The sequence below is a fragment of the Lycorma delicatula genome, chromosome 4, assembly GCF_047948215.1.
Source record: "Lycorma delicatula isolate Av1 chromosome 4, ASM4794821v1, whole genome shotgun sequence".
Taxonomy (NCBI): Eukaryota; Metazoa; Arthropoda; class Insecta; order Hemiptera; family Fulgoridae; genus Lycorma; species Lycorma delicatula.
The window spans coordinates 134,229,866-134,248,909 of NC_134458.1; the positions used below are offsets into that span (position 1 = coordinate 134,229,866).

Genomic DNA, 19,044 nt, shown 5'->3' on the forward strand with positions numbered 1-19,044 from the left:
TGTCCTATATATAAATTTTGTTTTATATAGAGTAAAAAAAGCTCGTTGAAGTAAGTTTTTCCTTAAAAAAATAATATGTGACACTGGCTTTTTATAAATATACATTGTTTTTTATTATAAATACTATAATTTATTCAGTAATAGTAGATAGCTAGCATGAAGATTTCAGTAGCGTTTTAATAGTATACTATTTTGTCTGTCCATCTATATTTGCTCACTTTCATTATTTTCCAGGAAAAACAGACATGTATTTATTTATTAATAATATACAGGGCGTTTGGAAAGTCGCTGTGCAGTATGATTTAGAATTATATGGTTGCAGTTACTTTTATACGGATTTGAATACTAGATCAAGAATACCAGTGTTCTTTGGTGGTTGGGTTTCAATTAACCACACAGACTATACAAAACTACACTCATAGATATCATCCTTATTCTTCCTCTGAAGTAATACAACGGTAATTCCCGGAGGCTAAACAGGAAAAAGGAAAGTATGATTTAGAATTATATGGGGCATTCTATTCTTTTAGAGGTTGGTTGCCCATTGGGTTCATTGGGGGTTGGTCAGTAACAAACCATGACGTCAGTTGTTGAGCTGTGATTGAACATGTTTCGTTTCGTGTTATTTCGTTTATCACAATCAATAGTTTCGAGAACCGTAATGGTTCTTTCGGTAGAGGGACGCATTTTGCCAAAAGACTAAATTATTGTCAATGGTTTAAACGTTTTTTGACCAAAGTTCCGTAGATATCCTCGACATTACGTTTTTTACAGATGAAGCGTGGTTTCATCTGGGATAGTATATTAATTCTCAAAATTCACAACTGTGGTCAACAACTAACTCCCATGAAGTACTCAAATAATCTTTACTCGAAGCGAAAATTGGAGTCTCTTTTTCTTTCTTTTTCCTGTTTAGCCTCCGGTAACTACCGTTTAGATAATTCTTCAGAGGATGAATGAGGATGATGTGTATGAGTGTAAATGAAGTGTAGTCTTGTATATTCTCAGTTAGACCATTCCTGAGATGTGTGGTAATTGAAACCCAACCACCAAAGAACACCGGTATCCACGATCTGAAAATTGGAATCTGGGTCGGTGTGAGTAGAACGCAGATTATGGGATACAATGTTTTTTGAAAATACAATTAATTTTTTTTTTCTTCAGTTATTTAACTGGTTCGATGAAGCTCTCCAAGATTCCCTATCTTATGCCAGACGTTTTATTTCGGTATACCCCCTACATCCTACATTCTTAATTTATTTTACATATTCCAAACGTTGCCGTTAACTGCCTGCACAATATTTCCCATCTATCTGTCCCTCCAGTATCAAAGCGACTGTTCCAGAGTGCCTTAATATGTGGCCTATATGTCTGTCTCTTCTTTTAAGTATATTTTTCCACATCAATTGGCCGCAACACCTCTTCATTTGTCATTTTATCCACCACAATATTTATCCGCAAATTTTTATGTTAAAAATTTGTATTTTTAACATTCTCCTATAGCACCACATTAGAAAGCTTCTAAACTTTTCTTCTCTTGTACTCCGATCGTCCAAGTTTCACTTCATGTAAAGTTACGCTCCAAACATATACTTGCAAAAGTGTTTTACTGACGTTTGAATTAAATTTTAATGTAAGCAAATTATATTTCTTACTGAAAGTTCGTTTCGCCTGTGCTATTCGGCATTTTATATCGCTCCTGCTTCGTCCATCTATAGTAATTCTACTTGCCAAATAACAAAATTCTTCTTCCTCCATAATCTTTTCTCTTCGTATTTTTATATTCAGTTGTCCATCTACATTACTTCTAATACATTTCATTATTTTCTTGTTTATTTTCATGCGGTAGTTCTTGTGTAGGACTTCATTCATCCCATTCATTGTTTCTTCTAATCTTTTTTACTCTCAATTAGAATTACTATGTCAATAGAAAATCGTAGCACCTTTATTTTTTCACCTTGCACTGTTACTCCGCATCTAAATTAATAAATGCCAAGTATGTTGGTTTGTTTTTATTTAATTTCAATTACTGTTAATCTGAGCCCTAAAATTGCTTCCCTTGTCCCTATATCTTTCCTGAAACCAAATTGGTCTTCTCCTAACACTTCATCCGCTTTCTTCTCAATTCTTCTGTACAGAATTCTAGTTAAGATTTTTGATGCATGGCTAGTTAAGCTAATTGTTCTGTATTCTTCATATTTATCTGCTCTTGCTTTCTTTGGTATTATGATAATAACACTCTTTTTGAAGTCTGACGGAACTTCCCCTTTTTCGTAAATATTACACACCTGTTTGTATAATCTGTCTATCGCTTCCTCACCAGCACTGCGCAGTAATTCTGCAAGTATCCCGTCTGTCCCAGCAGCCTTGCTGCCATTCAAATCTTTTAATGCTCTATTAAATTCAGATCTCAGTATTGTACCTCCCTTTTCATCCTCTTCGACTTCCTCTTCTTCCTCTACAACACCAGTTTCTAACACATTTCTTCCGTATAACTCTTCAATATTCCATCCACCTATCTACCTTTTCTTTCATATTATAAATCGGTGTACCATCTTTATTTAACACATTATTAGATTTTAATTTATGTGTAACAAAATTCTCTTTAACTTGCCTGTTTGCTCAGTCTATTTTACCAATAATCATTTCTCTTTTCACTTCAATTTTCTTTAATCCACTCTTCTTTCGCTAATTTGCATTTCCTGTTTATAGTATTTCTTAATTGTCTATAGTTCCTTTACCTTCTTCATCACTAGCATTCTTATACTTTCTACGTTCATCCGTCAGCTGCAATATATCCTTTGATATCTAACCAGTTTTCTATTATATTTCAGTTCTACCAGTTTTCTTTGTTCCGCCTAAGTTCGCTTCTGCTGATTTAAGAATTTCCTTTTAATATTCTCCCATTCTTCTGTATTTTCTACCTTATCGTTTTTACTCAGACCTCTTGCGATGTCCTCTTCAAAAATCTTCTTTACCTCCTCCTCCTCAAGCTTCTTTTAAATTTTACCGATTCATCTGACACCTTTTCTTCAGGTTTTTAAACCCCAATCTACATTTCATTATCGCTAAATTATGGTCTCTTTCAATGTCTGCTCCAGGATATGCTTTGCAGTCAAGGAGTTGATTTCTAAATCTTTGTTTAATCATGTTATAATCTAAATGAAATAGCTTGCAGTATCACCTGGCTTTTTCCATGTGTGTATTCTTCTATTATGATTTTTAAACTGGGTGTTGGCAATTATTAAATTATACTTTGTGCAAAACTCAATAAGTCTTTCATTCCTTTTGCCCAGCCCGTATTCACCCGCAATATTTCCTCCCTGCTTTTTCCGATGCTTGCATTCCAATCTCCAACTATTATTAAATTTTCATCCCCTTTTATGTGTTTAATTGTTTCGTCAATTTCTTCTTATATACACTCTATCTCATCATCATCATCATGGGCACTTGTAGGTACATTGACATTAACTATCGTTGTTGGCTTAGGTTTTGATTTTATCCTTATTACAATGATTTTGTCGCTAAGCTTTTTGAAATACTCTACTCTCTTCTCTATCTTCTTGTTCATTACCAAACCTACTCTTGCCTGCCCTTTATTTGACGCTGGGTTAATTATTCTAAAATGACCTAACCAAAAGTCGTTTTCCTCTTCCCACCAAACCTCGCTAATTCCTACTGCATCTACATTTAACCTATCCATTTCCCTCTTTAAATTTTCTAACCTACCAACCTTTTTTAGACTTCTAACATTCCACGGTCCGACTCGTAGAATGTAATTTTTTAAATTCTTGTGACCCCTTACTTAATAGTCCCCACCCGGAGATCCGAACGGGAGACTAGTTTACCTTCGGAATATTTTACCAAGGAAGGCGCCTCCATCTTGTTAAATGGAAATGCAGAGAACTACATTTTCTTGGAAAAAACAGACGTAGTTTTCTGGCTTTCAGCTGCGCAGTACTGAGAAGATTGAGTGATGTTGATATGGATGTCGCCACAGAGCACACAGCTAGCAGGTTAATGACTTTTTTTAACGAATCATTTCTAGGGGTTCACGATCGCCCGATCCAACTCCACCAGATTACTTTCTACGGGGGACAGCTAAACAAGCAGTGTATCGCAACGATAGTCGATAGTTTTTAAATTATCGGTGCTTGAGCGTGATCGATGTTTGGTGGTGTCGGGAGGGATAGACTAAAGAAAATTTTAAGCCATTATAGATTTCTGACCCTTTGAGTTTAATTCCTGAAGCTTGTTTCAATAAAAACAATTCTACTGATTATAAGAAACAACCGGTATTTAGTGTATTCAATTCATTAATTAAATTAAGTTTTTAATTATTAAATGGTACTATAACGAGTTTTAACTTAACGAGTAGCGTTTTTTATTTTTATGACTTTTTACATCTCTTTCTTTTAATTTAATATATAAAATTAAAGTGCTTTGTTAAAGGTTATTGAAATAAACTGGGAAATAAAATTACGCTCAAAAATCGTTTAAAATGATAAAACTAGATGGTCGTTTCGATTTTTATACTATGATCATCAGCTGACACAGAAAATAGTGTATATAAGAAAATAGGTAAATAAATAAATGAGAAAAAAGAAGAAATAATAGAAAAATATAAATTTACTAAAAAAGAGCACTTAACACTACAAATGTAGTGTTTTAACACTGTTTTTAGAATAAAAGGAAAAAAAAATACAAATAGTTTCATCGTTTTAATTAAACTCAATTTAAAGTGTAAATTTAGTAAAAAAAATCTAATCACTAAAACTTCTAACATAGATTGCTCACCACAACCTGCATGCCTTTTATTGAGCGGATTGTTTTTATAAACTTAAAATCCAAAAGGTTTATTAGATATTTATCCCTTATCACTGCTCAACAAAAAGTTTCTACATCGTTAAAATAAGTTTTCAAACTATCTTATTTCTAATTATAAAAAAATATAAATGTGTTAGACATATTTATTTAGTCTTACTTTTATGCACTTATATTTTTCTTTCAACTTTCAGGAAAAACAATTATAAGGTTCTTTTTTTTATTTACTGCTACATTTCTTATCTTTGACTATTTTATTTAATAATTTTTACGATAAAATACATTTTTTATTATTCACAAAATAAATACGTTTTTATGCCAAAAAAGAAGTCTGATTATAATTTAAACGATTTTTTTCTCTTTTAGTAATCATTGTGTTAATTCTATCAATGACGGAAGTTTTTATCATAAAGTCTTCATTGTTATTCCGGTTAAACCTTATCGTAAATGACCTACTCACTATAATAAAATGTTGACTGTGCTACATAAATTTCGTTTATAATTTTTAAAATAATATGTTAATGTTATTATTATATTGTTATGGGTTAATCTATATATAAAAATAAATTATTTTATTTTATAAACGTTCTAATCTTTAAAACCAGATAACTTAACTTGTAAGATTTTTTGCTTTGTCGGTTATATATTATTATTAATTATATATACATTTTACTTATACACAGAGTCACTTTTCTTTATGGTTTGATTTTACATTATTTTTGTTAATTACATTAAAAAATTCTTAGCGTAATTATCTGTGTTGAAGTCATTTTGATAATACGGTTAGTAAACAGTTCTTTAATTATGATTTTGTGATGCAGTTTTGAGATACTTATAATTTTTCTACAAAAGGTAGATTAAAGCGTTGTTAAATGTTGATTATAAACTAGTTACAATAAATTATGTAACAGTAGATTACGTAGGAGAATTAAAAAAAAAATATACAGAAGTTTCATACCGGTACTGGGTTTTGTTTTGTTTTCTCATATTTTTTTTTAAACTCATGTAGCCTTACTTTCTGAGCATTTGTTTTTGGGTTTTAGAAATTTATTTTTATTTTTTGGCACGGGTTTTTGTTCTAATCTCTTCGGCATTGGAATATCAAGTTTATTCAATCTGTATAAAATCATCGGTTTCTTATAATATTTTCAAAACATTTTTATTAATTTCAATTAAAGTTTTATAGAAATTAATGGTTTCCCCTATTACTTAATTATATGTTCATCATTAAATCTTTGGTAACGTTTTGTTCCAAATCTTTTATTCGTTAATCCAGTGATTCCCAAACTATGTGTCGCGGACTCTTCACAGGGGCGCCGCGAAATATTGTAAAAGTTTCATTTATAATGGAACCAAGACATTTATAATTATTAATTTAACGTTAATAAACTAAAAAAATAATGAAGATACACGAGTTTTATTTATTTTTATTTCTTACTTACGAGTGGTCATACTTTTACTTAGGGTAGGGCGCCGTGGAAAAATGTTTATTGAAAAAGGACGCTGCGACTTGGAAAAGTTTGGGAACCAAACTGTTAATCTGTTTTTTAATCTCAATCCCATAAATATATTTCCTTTCACACGTATTAATCTTTCAGTTTAAAATTAGCTGATGTATTATTCTAAATTGGATATGTATTAATTTTGGATATAATGCAGTCTAAATAGATATAATGTGTTCTGATGTTGAAGCTCAGCAATACCGAAATATATATAAGATCTCTCCTCGGAAATGACTGACAATTATTAGATTTAATCTTAAGGTTTTTTCAGAAAATGTTTTCATTTTAATCTTAAATTTGTCAAAAAATCATTTCTATTGCAGATTTGTTAAGCTTAAACTATATATGACTGTTTTTGGAAAAATCATTTTTTTTAAATTTATTTCCCATCTCTAGCAAATATGTATTTGTTTTTTTTTTTTAATTTTTGGCTGCAGTTCCTTTTCGTATTTATTATTAATAGCCGGGAAAATCATACATACTTTGCCAGCTTTTTTTTAGGTTTATTTTTATCTTTTTTCTTGATTTTATTTGTTCGTTCACCTTTAGTTTATCTGTCTTCTCTGTGCCATTTTAATTCTACAGTCTATTTTCTACAGAGCCATGTTTTTCCAGTTAAATTTTTTTTTTAATTTTTATTATCAATCATTATAGTTTTACTTAATTTTCATTACATATAATATGTACCTTATATCAATCTTTAAATGGTTGTTACATTTCTGATACTGTTTTATTTTTATATTAATATTCCTAGTTTTGATCTATATGTAAACATTGATTATAAGGAAATCTTTTAAAACTTAAGTAAACATTTATTTTTATTTTTTTGTTCCGGCACGTTATACCTTACAAGTTTATTTAATTTTCTTCTCTCTCAATACTTCCTAATCCTTTTGGATTTGGATTATTTTTCTTTCTTCTGACCTGTTCGATACTGTTTTCTTTCTCTTTGCCAGAAGTTGAACCTCCTTTAATTTTATTTATTTATTCTTATAAATGTGTACTATTATTGAATACATTTAAAATGGATTATCTACATCCTTTAAAAAAAAATATTACGGGCAACATTTCCATTTAAAATTCGCAACTCGACTTATTTAAACATTGTGAATGTTTTATGATATTTTTCTGTTTATTCTCTAGTATCTCTTATGAGGGCTAGACAGGGTTGAAGACTTGTTAGCAAACTATTTCAGTTTTGATAGTCTCCAGCTTTTTTTTTTTTTTTAAAGCATAAATTATCGTTTAGTCGACATATTACAGTAATTAATATATATTTCCTTCGTCACGTCCTTTCCTCAGTGAAGTTAATGAACGCGGAATTGCTTGATTGTTGACATTTAAACGCTCTTTTAGATATTATTCCCGATTAGGAAATAAATTGCTCATTTATAATAGTTCGAAATTAAAGTACGATGTTTAATATGATAGTAGTATTGATAAATGTCGAATTTGTTTTATCAACTTCTTCTCGTAAACATTTACTGCTAACTTAGAAAAATAATTATGGAAACGTTTTAAAATTTATTATTAAATAAAATTCTTTTTTCATAATCTGTTCAGCTCTTTTTTCATTACATTTAGTAATTTTCAGTTGAGAAAAGCGTAAACTTTAACTCCGTTCAAAGATTTCTACTTATATTATTATTTATAAAAGAAAAAAAGAAGTAAATTAATTTTATTATTGTTACTATTATTATTACTTGATCTTAATTTAAAATATTTTAGGTTTTTATTAAATTATTATACAGCTTTTACTAAATTCTCTTTTAGCGAGCGAAGGGATAAAACTAATATTAGGCTACGACAAAAGTTTTCCATTTAGTTAAGAAGAAAGGATGGGGCGTTTCAACTTTTAAGAAGAGATAAGTCGGTTTAACTTCTTTCATCAAACTTTTAGCTTAGTTATCTGTTTGTAAAATCGTTTAAAAGTCTTATACAGTTTAATGATACCAACTTTTTTCTCTTTCCTCTCTTTTAACCGCTTTTCTTAATGGTAATTATTTAATTGTTTTATGTTCTTTTTCTTCTCATCTATTTATTATTGACAATAATTTGGTTTTAAATATTATTTGATTTTATAATGTTAATAAAAGTAAAGAAAACTTATTAAGTTAATAGTAATATAATAAGTTAATAGATTGTACTCACATTTTTTTCTATTAAAAACTTGGTTTTAATTTAATATTTGTAAAAATAAAAAAGATTTTTTTTTTTAATTACAGCTTAATTATAATTCACATAACTTACATTACTGTTTATTTATTTACACGTTCGGTTTCTATTTGAGTTCTTTCTACTTTATAAACTCTTTACAACTTTCTCAAGTTAATTTGTTTAAGCTATTTGTGTTTTTTCTAACGGTGTATTATTTGTTTTTTAAACAAATCTTAAAAACTTTCTAATGTATCCTTTCTTATTGTTAAATAATCTCTGAAATTTTAATTAACTAGGTTTTTATTACTTATTCATTCATTTTTCTTAGGTGTACGTCCAGTTACTTTATCGTTTTTTTTGGGGGAGGGGCTGATATGAGACTAATGTTTGTAGCGTGTGAAAAAATTCCACACCTGAGAGGGATTCGAATCCAGAAGCTTACAGATGAAAGCCGCTGTTATCCGCCAACCTTCCTAATCTCTTAATCTGAGGAATAGTACTAATGAATATGTTAATAGTGATTTGTTGCGATTGAAAAGAAAAATTATAAATTTATGGAAAAAAGTAATAACACAAGCTGTGTTATTATTATTAGCAGTGTATAATTTGTTGTAATTTCTGAAAATTTATAATAATAATACCCAAGTGTATTAGTGAAAAATGGAGTGTGAAGAATTCTAGAACGATTATGTAACCTCAAGGTTTGAAGATGGAATTTCTTAAAACGTTTTTAACTAGATGATGATGTTAAACATGTATCATGATACATGTACAAATTTCGTGAAATTTGTAGCTACAGCGACTTGTATCCAGGTACACAGCAATACTGATGTTTCACATTTGCGTTGGACGAAAAATTTATAAATGTGTCTCGATCACCCAGACAGCTGATGCAGTCTCTGCTATTGTTATAAGATCTGGCTTAAAAAATAAATAAATTAAGTAATACTGAAGTTTTTAAGTAATTGTGGACTTATTTAATTAAATTATTATTTCTTAATGATAAACTTCATTTCGTAATTTCTTGAGAATGAATTATTCGGATTTCGAAGCACTTTTTGATCTGGTTGCTGTAAAAATTGTGAAAAATTAAAACCAATTTCCGCTTAGAAATTCAACAGAACAGGATACGTATTTCAATTATTGAACGATCAGAAAGACTAACCAGGTGTGAAACCTAGTTTTGTCAGTATCTCGTTTATTTTCAATTATATACAATGTAATGTAAATTTATGTTTGTTTTTCTTATTACATCGTAAAATCTGAAACCTCATATTTTATTTTAGATTAGAAGATGTAATTTATTTTATATAATGTAATACATTTGTGTAATGAAGATAATTGAATTAAATTTCCCATCTATTTTAATATGAATTATTGTATTTGTTTTAAATCTTGCACGCAATGAAGCTTGGAGAAGATTGTTTCATGTGTCTATCAACATATCCAAACCGGCTGATATTTCCCAGTCGAGATGGGGACACGCGGATACAAGCAATACTTTTGATCTTAAAGCGCCGCCATTATTGGCCATTATCTCTTTGTATCCAAAAAAATAAAAATGTTGCCGGGAAAGAAAGGCCGGACCCTTGTTACCGATGATTATCGTTCAGTCCCTACGAGATTTTAGGGTTTCAACTTAAAATTTTAATTTCCCTTCACCGTTCCTGAAAATATTATGATTAAATAAGTTTTGCTTGCATACTTTTTTTTTACATATTTTTTTATTTCAATCTCAGACACTTTTTTATCACTGAATTTGAATCTAACATCAAATGATTAAGATAGCATTTTGTTCAGTACACCAAATTTGTCCGGTCTACTTGTATTTATAAAAGATTGTTCTATTCTGTATATGATCTTGTAAAGATCCGTGTAATATTTATGTAATTTATTTGTTCTTACTCTAATAAATGTCTTCACTTGTAGAAAAATTAACCGGTAAAATAAATACTTATTAAAAAGTAAAAAGAAATCATTTGATTAAATAAGATTTATTGAATAACCGTAAATAGATTTAATTATTGAAACAATAAAATTCACATGTTTTTTATAGTAAGCGATTGGATGGAGATTAGTTGTAATATTTACTAAATTTATCCATATTTTTTAATAAATGTGTACATAAATTAATTTAAAACAAAATCTATTTATTTATATTTTATCGAATATATATATTCGTAATCAGTTCGTTAAACTAACATAAAAGTATTAATTACTATAATAAAATTCAGTTTCTTAACATCAATTAAAAAAAATATCTCCGGCGCTTTCAGTTTTTTTCATTTTCAAGAAACTCAAAATTAAATATACCGTGTTCCTGAAGACTGATTCACATTTGCGTTCGACGAATGTTTTTGTAATTATATTTGGTAGTGGTTGACTTTTGTTATCGTTACCTTATTGTTTTTGTGGTTGCATAGCAACTGAACAGGTTAGGTAAAATTAGTGAATATTAATCTATTAGTTTCACTTACTAACACGTGTGTTTACCGTGGGAAGTTCGTCCTGTACCTCTTATATGTAGGCCTATAAATAATGTATAGTGTATCGAGTGAAATCATGCGAGGGTAGAGCTGTTCAGTTATTAATAGTTAAACTATTTTCTTCTTTTTTTTGAATCTACACCGATCTCTGTCGGGCCACGATAAGTAGTTTCACTTATTGGGATCTCTTTTCTTTTGTTCCCAGTACTTTTTCATTATGCGTGACTGTTCTTTTTGTCTTTACTGGGTCCATTGTGTTTTTTCTTTTATTCTGGAATCCATCACATGCTTTAAATCTTTGTCTGAAATTGTCTCTGTGATTTCGTACTTCTTTTATCTATTTAAACCACTTGGATAGTTGTCTTTCTATTGTTTCCTTAGTCAAAGATTTCTTTGGTTGGTCTGTTTTCGTAAATTCTCATTACGTATTCGTAAAAGGAAAGTTTGTATTTCATAATCGCGTCTGATGGTTTGTCTATCTTCCGCTACAGTCCGTTCTGCTTTTCTGGGTCCTAGTATTTTCCTTTCTATATTCTCAAGTCGTTTATTTCTCTCCGATCTAAGGTTATGGATTTGGCTGGCCTCCGTGGTGTTAGTGTATATTATCGGCTATCCATCCGGAGGTTCTAGGTTCAAATCCCGGTCAGGCATGGCATTATTTCGCGCCAAAAAATTGCCAATCATCTTATTCTCTGAAGCAATACCTAACGTTGGTCCCGGAGGCTTAAAAAAAAGTTTTGGATTCGATCTGGTATAGTATCTCGAGTCTTACCATTCTGTTGTGTGATGCCTAATTTTCCCTCTTTTCCACGAGATTAGATTTTTCTTTATTTGTATCTTGGTCATTCATAAGCTTTTGTGAGTTTTGTAATCCTGCTATTATTGACTTCTTTATCTTGCCCATATAGCTAAATTACATATCCGTGATACGTAAATGTGTCATTTCTCTAATGTAATAAATTATTTGGTCAATTTATTATTAAAAGATTTATATTTTGAATTAAATCACTATTATCCAGTTTTTTCCATTTCTTTCAAGTTTGATCACTAATTTTTGAAAGTAAAATTGTAATTGAATGCTAATTTGAGTTTGATTTTCGTACTCTTATTTTAATTTAGGATAATTTTTTTAACGATTTTAAAAAAAATTCAATAGGGGTAGGTTGTTATTTTTTTTAAGTAAATTGGATAATTTTGTTAATATATAATGTATTTATTTCATTTTAAGAAAAACGTTTTTTAAATTGAGTATTTTTTGTTCTCTTTTTAATGCGATTTTTAGTTTATCTAACTTTTAGTTTTTTTTTTTTTTACCGCAATGTTGTAGGATAGTACTTAATTATATTTAAGTGAAACTTAAGTTTTCAGTGCTTAAATATTTTAATACGTTGACTGGTAATTACTTTGCTATTTTCCAGAGTAGCTTGGAGTGCTGGTGCGCTTCTATACATTTATTACTTTATTAGATAATGTTAATTGTACATTTGTTGATGAGGTTTGTAGTCGGTTGAAACAGGTTGCTCTTTGTATTTTCATTTTGTTTTATTTTTTGTGATTGCTGTTTGTCATTCAATTATTAGTATTTTTTAGAGTATTAGTTCGATGCAATGCAGTGATTTTGCGTACACAAATACACCGTCCCTATCTAGAAGTACTGCAGTACTCAACTTGGTCTGCAGTTGCTTGTTGAAACTAATAGTAATTCAGAGTGAAGATTTAATCTATTATTAAAGATTGTTTTAAGTATGTTATGTATTGTAATAAATTGTGTATTTAATATTAATTTTTAATATAATTTAGTCTTCTAATTTTATTTATTAATGCGATACTTATGGGAGTTTTAAATATATTTAAAAAAAATAAATTATATATATAATATATTTATTATTAAAAAAAATTATGATATTTTTCAGTATTTAAAAAAATGAAAATAGATTCATTATTGTACGAGCAACATGAAAAATGTTAATAAAAAAATCTAAATTAAGATTTAAATATTTTTGCCTTTAACGTTATTTTAATGAAATTAGATAGACGTTTCTTTCTTTGTATCATTTGATCGGAAATTTTTTTCTTTAAACACATCCGTTTTTCATGTATTTATTACATTTTTGTAAAAATTTATTGCCCATCTAAACTTCACTGATTCCGGTTATCTGATTATCAAGAGTTACCGCTATTAGATTTAGATGAATATTTCCGCTCGGAATTAAGTAATAGAATACGTATTAAACTATATGAATACTAACTTCAAATTCGAATACGAAGAATTTTGTATAATGAAAACATTGATTAGCATCCATCTTGAATTTTAACAAAAATATATTCTCCAATCTGTTTCCTCTTATGTTATCTAAAAAAAGGATTGATAAAAAAAATAATATTGTCACGTGTTCTTCTTGGTTTGACAAGGATATTGAGGGATAGAACATGTAAAAATTCTTACAAATACAATTTATTTACTATTAAATAACTTATAGTATACAAAATAGGTCAGTTAAAATAAAATAGCGAAACACAGCTACGATTTATACACCTTATAGTAGCTAATGAAAACTATACAGAATTAAGAAGAGATTATAACGATAAATAACAATCGCATAATCAGCAATTTACTTTTTGTAACAATTATTCACTTTTAATGTTTATAAATGAACTACATCACTTTGATCCCTGTTCACAAGAAATCGCCGAACAGCTTCTCGCACTTAACCGCTGTCCATAAATGGAATATTTGTGACGCAGTCTTGGTTCGTTTTACCACACATTCGCTCCTACTGATCTCGAACGCAAGGATGTCGTAGGATGCGCTACCCCTCCGGCCTATTGCAGTATACGGACTTACGTCCTTTTCTGCTGTGTCTTTCTACTGGACTGGCGGGTAATAAATAGAAAAATGACTAATGATCATGGTTTATTTGAATTTTGGGACTCGTTCGTATGAGGTTTTGGTGACAGGAACCCGACAGAACGATTTTCTTGTAAGCTTATCTTCCGTGACGCGCTCCCTTTTTGAACAGATTGGGCCGAAAGCCTTGTAATTAGGGAATACCCTCCCCTAAGGGGTGGGTGCCGAAGGCGACTTTAGGACTTGATCCTATTTGGCACTCGATTTCAACAAGTTTACAGTCGGTGGTTGTTTGAAGATCGCTGGTCCTCGGCAGTATTTATATCTGCAGACCTAGGGGTTGACCTGTAGTACTACTAGTAGCCGACCTATCCTTTTGTTTATTCAAGCGTAATGATTTCTGTTGTCTGCACCTTCTACGCATTTCTATAAATTCTTTGTAGAAAGAATTCCTTTGTGTTTCTTCTAAATTTTTCTTTCTTTCTTCTGGTAGTTTCTCCACCCGTTACAATATTTATCCTGTTACTGAAAGTAAATTTAGATATAAAATCTCTTGAAATTTATTGTTTAATTAAATGTTGTATTTATGCATTTTTTAATTTACTCGTTTAATATTATTTTAACCGTGTATTACACGATATTACTAATCTTTGACTTGATCGTTAGTGAAATTACTGTATTGACAAGTATTAAGTCATTATTATTGAAAAATTAGATTTCAGTCTAATTTTGATAGTATTGACAAAGGTATAAGGAATATATAATCGGTACAAACACAATTGTAATTCATTACGTATTCGTTTAATCTTATCTGCTGTTTAACTATTTGTATAACTATTAAATCCTCTTAACTTAATCGTCTGTAGTATCGTGACAACTAAATTAAATTGAAGTGAAATATAATACTGTCACATTTAATTAAAACATGTTTGTGTTGTTACTCGGGTGACGTGGTAGAATAAATAATAGTGCCAATAGTATATTTTCTGAACTACATAAATAAGTTTGTGTTTTACTTAATACTCTTATAACTCACTCTTGGACTATGTATGAGAGATTCATGGTGCGGAACCTTTCTGTCGAATTTTGAACCACTTCAGCTTATCGATTCGCTTTGAAATTTTGCATGCAGGTTTGCTCCTGATGACAACAGATTTTAACAACATTTTCAAGTCGCTAAGATGCATCTAAGTTGGTAAGTGAAAAAAATGCCACTTGAAGTTATGCAACCTCGTTTACATGTATATTTTCTTAGTGAAAAAATGATCCACGTTTGTGATGTTGTCGTTTCAGTTGATTAAATTGAACGAAAGTATTTTTCCTACGGTTGAGGCAAAAATTCAAATTTCATATACCGTTACATTCAATATTTATGTCTAAATTCATGATACTTATGAGCTAGTAAATAAGTTATTACTCCTCTTCGATCATAAGTGAGAAGTGCGCATTTTCCTCGCGTAGATTACAAACTAAGAACAAAATCTACTTAAAATTGCAAAAAAACAAAATCAAAAAAGTAATTTTGCTCCCGACAGAACTTGAATACGCCACCGCACACACGGTTAAAAAAAAATTGCCCACAAAACGTTCCGGCTGGACAAAAAAAAATTGTATGAATTCAAAATATGAAAGTGCCTTGCGCGAGCATAATGTGCTGAATCCAAAAACAAATTGCAGCGTGCATATTTAGATTATGGCAAGAATCAAATGAAAAAAACACGATTTCTCCATCTTGTTCTAGTCAAGTGTATATAGTAATATTTTAAGATATATGAACTTTTAAAGCTGCCTATAAAACTTGTCTGCGGTATTGAAAATTGAAGGCATGAAAACTAAAGATCGCTTAAACCTATGCGCTAGCGCAGCTATGAAGTATAAACTTAGTAGAAAATAAAAATTATATTAAAAAGACTTTAAAAACCATTCTTAAATTATAAACGCACTAAAAGGTAAATTCTAGGACGGTACATCAGAATGGATTTGACATCAAGCTCTGACGGTGATATGTAAGATTATGTGAAAGTCATAACTTCAAATTAAAAATTTGATGTTTTTGCCAATCTTTTCATATGCGTGACGAATAGCCTAAAGAGTGGGGGTGCTCGTGTCAAGGTAAACATTTTTTTACCCCCATTCTTTAGGCCATTCATCACCCGTATGAAAATAATTGTCAAAACATCAAATTTTTAATATGAAGCTATGACTTTCACATAATCTTACATATCACCGTCAAAGCTTGATGTCAAATCCATTCTGAGATACCGTACTGAAATTATTTTTTCCTTTTAGTGCGTTTAAGTTAAGATGGTGTTTTAAAAATCCTTTTTACATAATTTTTATTTCCTTATTATTACAATATAATAATATCTCGCAGTTTTAATTCTGCATATATCTCAATTTTTTTTTTTTTAATTTACATAGTACTATAACTGGTAAAACTCTTTACGTACTGAGACAGTTAGAAATAATGTTCTATCGGTAAATAAAGATGTGAATAATGATTGTTCTTTACAACTTAACCTGAATAAAAAAAATTATTACCCCAGTTTCAGGACTAGATGAATAAATGAACGACATGTTTAATTCCTGAACTAAGACCATTCATTCATAATCGCCTGTAGTAATATTTTTGTTTTTAATTTTCGTCAGCATTGTAATAAAATATGTATTCAATAGAATATTATATTTTAAAAATTATGAATTTTTTGCAAAATTTTTTATTTGATGGTTTGGGATATTTTTATTAAACAATTGAAATACGTATCAGAAGAATTATAGTTGCTTTCTATAATGATCGCCTAATAGCGCTGGTGTTACAATATGTCGTTATTCAGCTAGTTTTGTTAAATTGTTGTTATATTCCTAATGAAATTGTTTTAAAAACCCATTAATGATAAAAAAATAATAAAATTTATAATGCATTAATTTGAATATTTAAATGAGATATTAAGTGGATTGTGAAATTTAAAACTGAATTAGAATAAAGTCTTCTTTGTTTCTTAACTGGGAAAAATTAATAGGAAAAGGATTTTAACTTGGAATGAATTTAAAAGAAAAGAAATGAGAAAAAAGGAAAAGAATTGAGAAGGGAGTTAGGTAAGATAAATAGTTAGGGAAATAATGAAATGCGGGTAGGAAAATCAAACGATTTACTTTTACATTATAACGAAGGAAATTGCAAAAAAGAAAATCGTTAATAGTGTTTTTTTTAATACTTATTTAATATGGAGTCAAACCTAGAAAAATTTAACTGATATAGTGTTTATGTGCGCTCGCGTTTACGAAAGATTAATGTAATAAATTATATAATTTTCCTGAAAAATAAAGTAAAAGTTTTTTTTTTTAAAAATACGTCTTTATTTTTATAGATTTTTTCTCATTGTCAGTTGAATCAAATTATTTTAATAAAAAAAAATTCTGTGCAATTAGTTTACGTCAGGAAAAAAAGCTGGTCTTTGGTGACTTAATCTTACGAATCATTTGATCGAAAGAATTGAATTTTATGAATCATACATTTTCTGCTTTACTGTTTTAAATTAAAATTTATTTAATGAAAAGGTGTAGGATTAAACAGTATATATATTTATATACAAAATATTTTTTATCCTGTTTAATCGGTAATGTAACTTTAAAGTCCCACAATTTAGTTTTAAAAAAAATGTGTAAAAGATTATTATTTAAGAAAAGTGTCTTGTCGATTTTTTAAAATAAATTTTCCTTTGGTGGTCATTTCACAAAATAAAAACAAAAATTTCGGTTCTCGTAAAGGTAATAAACTTTTTTATTGCACCTATATGTTTTAACTACATTATATGTCCAGTAGTTTTATTATTTCAGTTAATTTTCTGGATGAAAAAGTATTATAAAGAAAATAAAAATTTCCTGCAAAACAATCAGGATCTGGATTCTCGGTTACAAATAAGTACAATCACTTCACATAAGCGTTGAATTCATTACTCCAAGCTTTGAAAAGTTAGGAGTACAGTAAAACATTTTTTTAGTGGCTGAGTGTTTTATGTGATTGTTTAATAAACTAGCTTTATAGTGTAGTGGTAGCCGATACTAATCATACTGAATAAACAGGCAACCGATTCGAATGCACTACTCTGTTATTGTCGATATTCGAAAGTTAACTAATTTTTATAATACTAGTAGTAAAAGTACTATTAGTGGGTTAGGTAACTTTATAACTAACTGCTCATCCCTTTCATTACGCTACTTCAGAACTTGAAAGTCGGCACAAACTTTTACGTATCAGTCTATCCGACTACTCTTGTAGCATTGTGAAACGACTGTATTAATGATTTTTTCTTCATGTTTGTTTTGAACGTTTTCTTTTGTAACTCCGATCTCCTGAGTGGAATGGTATCCTCTAAGCCTTTCATCCCGGTTCGAATCCTGATTAGGCATGAATATTAGGACACTAGCCTTTACTGTATGTCATTAGATACTAGTTTTACTATAACGTCATTTAACCTTTCTTATGTACAATCAATTTAATAGAATTTTTTTTATATTGATATAGTTTTAATAATAAAATTATTACAAATTTTGTGTACTGCGTAATATTTATGTTTTTTTTATTTCTTGGTTTATTCGAGATTAATAAACAATTTTTTTATTTCTTTTGTTACAGGCGAGTAGTCGATGTAGTAGCGGCCGAGGATATATCGTAAGTATTAATATTCGAGAAATTCATATCTTTGTATTATCTTTTAACATGCGTAACAGGCTTTTTACTTTGAACATTTATTTTAACGAGTCGGGGTTTTTAGTTTTTTAATTAATTTTTAACTGTCCAGTTTTACTAGAACAAATATCGTACCCGGACGACAACAGGAAAGTGTTTTTTGTCCTAAAAAAAAAGAAAAAAAAATTTTTTTAACAATTATAAATATTAATAGAGTATACCTTATAAGTGCGTAAGCTTTCTTTAAATATTAATGTTAACGTAGGTGTAAGGGATCATATCGTCCTTTAATCTGATTACTAAGTCTATATTTGATGTGTTTCGCGTAATTTCTGTTAGAGTAGAATCATTTTAGAATAACATTGGGGTGGGTTTCTTTCTTGTTTTTAATAGTTTTTATTTTTTTTATTGGCTTGTAATTTTTACCGAGCTAATGGTATTTTATTCATCTTTTTAATATTAATATCCTGTAAAAAAACTTTTAATCCATCATTTTACGGGATCTATTTTTCTTATTATCATTTAACCTCAAGTGAG

The 19,044-nt window shown here is 29.3% G+C and overlaps 1 protein-coding gene across 1 annotated transcript in view; it reads left to right on the forward strand.

The window, feature by feature from the left end:
* Positions 1-19,044, forward strand: part of LOC142323883 (uncharacterized) — a 620,757-nt gene that overhangs the window by 369,619 nt on the left and 232,094 nt on the right. The window contains exon 4 of the mRNA XM_075364195.1: positions 18,454-18,489. Within this exon, the coding sequence (XP_075220310.1) occupies positions 18,454-18,489 (36 nt within the window). The remainder of the gene's footprint in view (positions 1-18,453; positions 18,490-19,044) is intronic.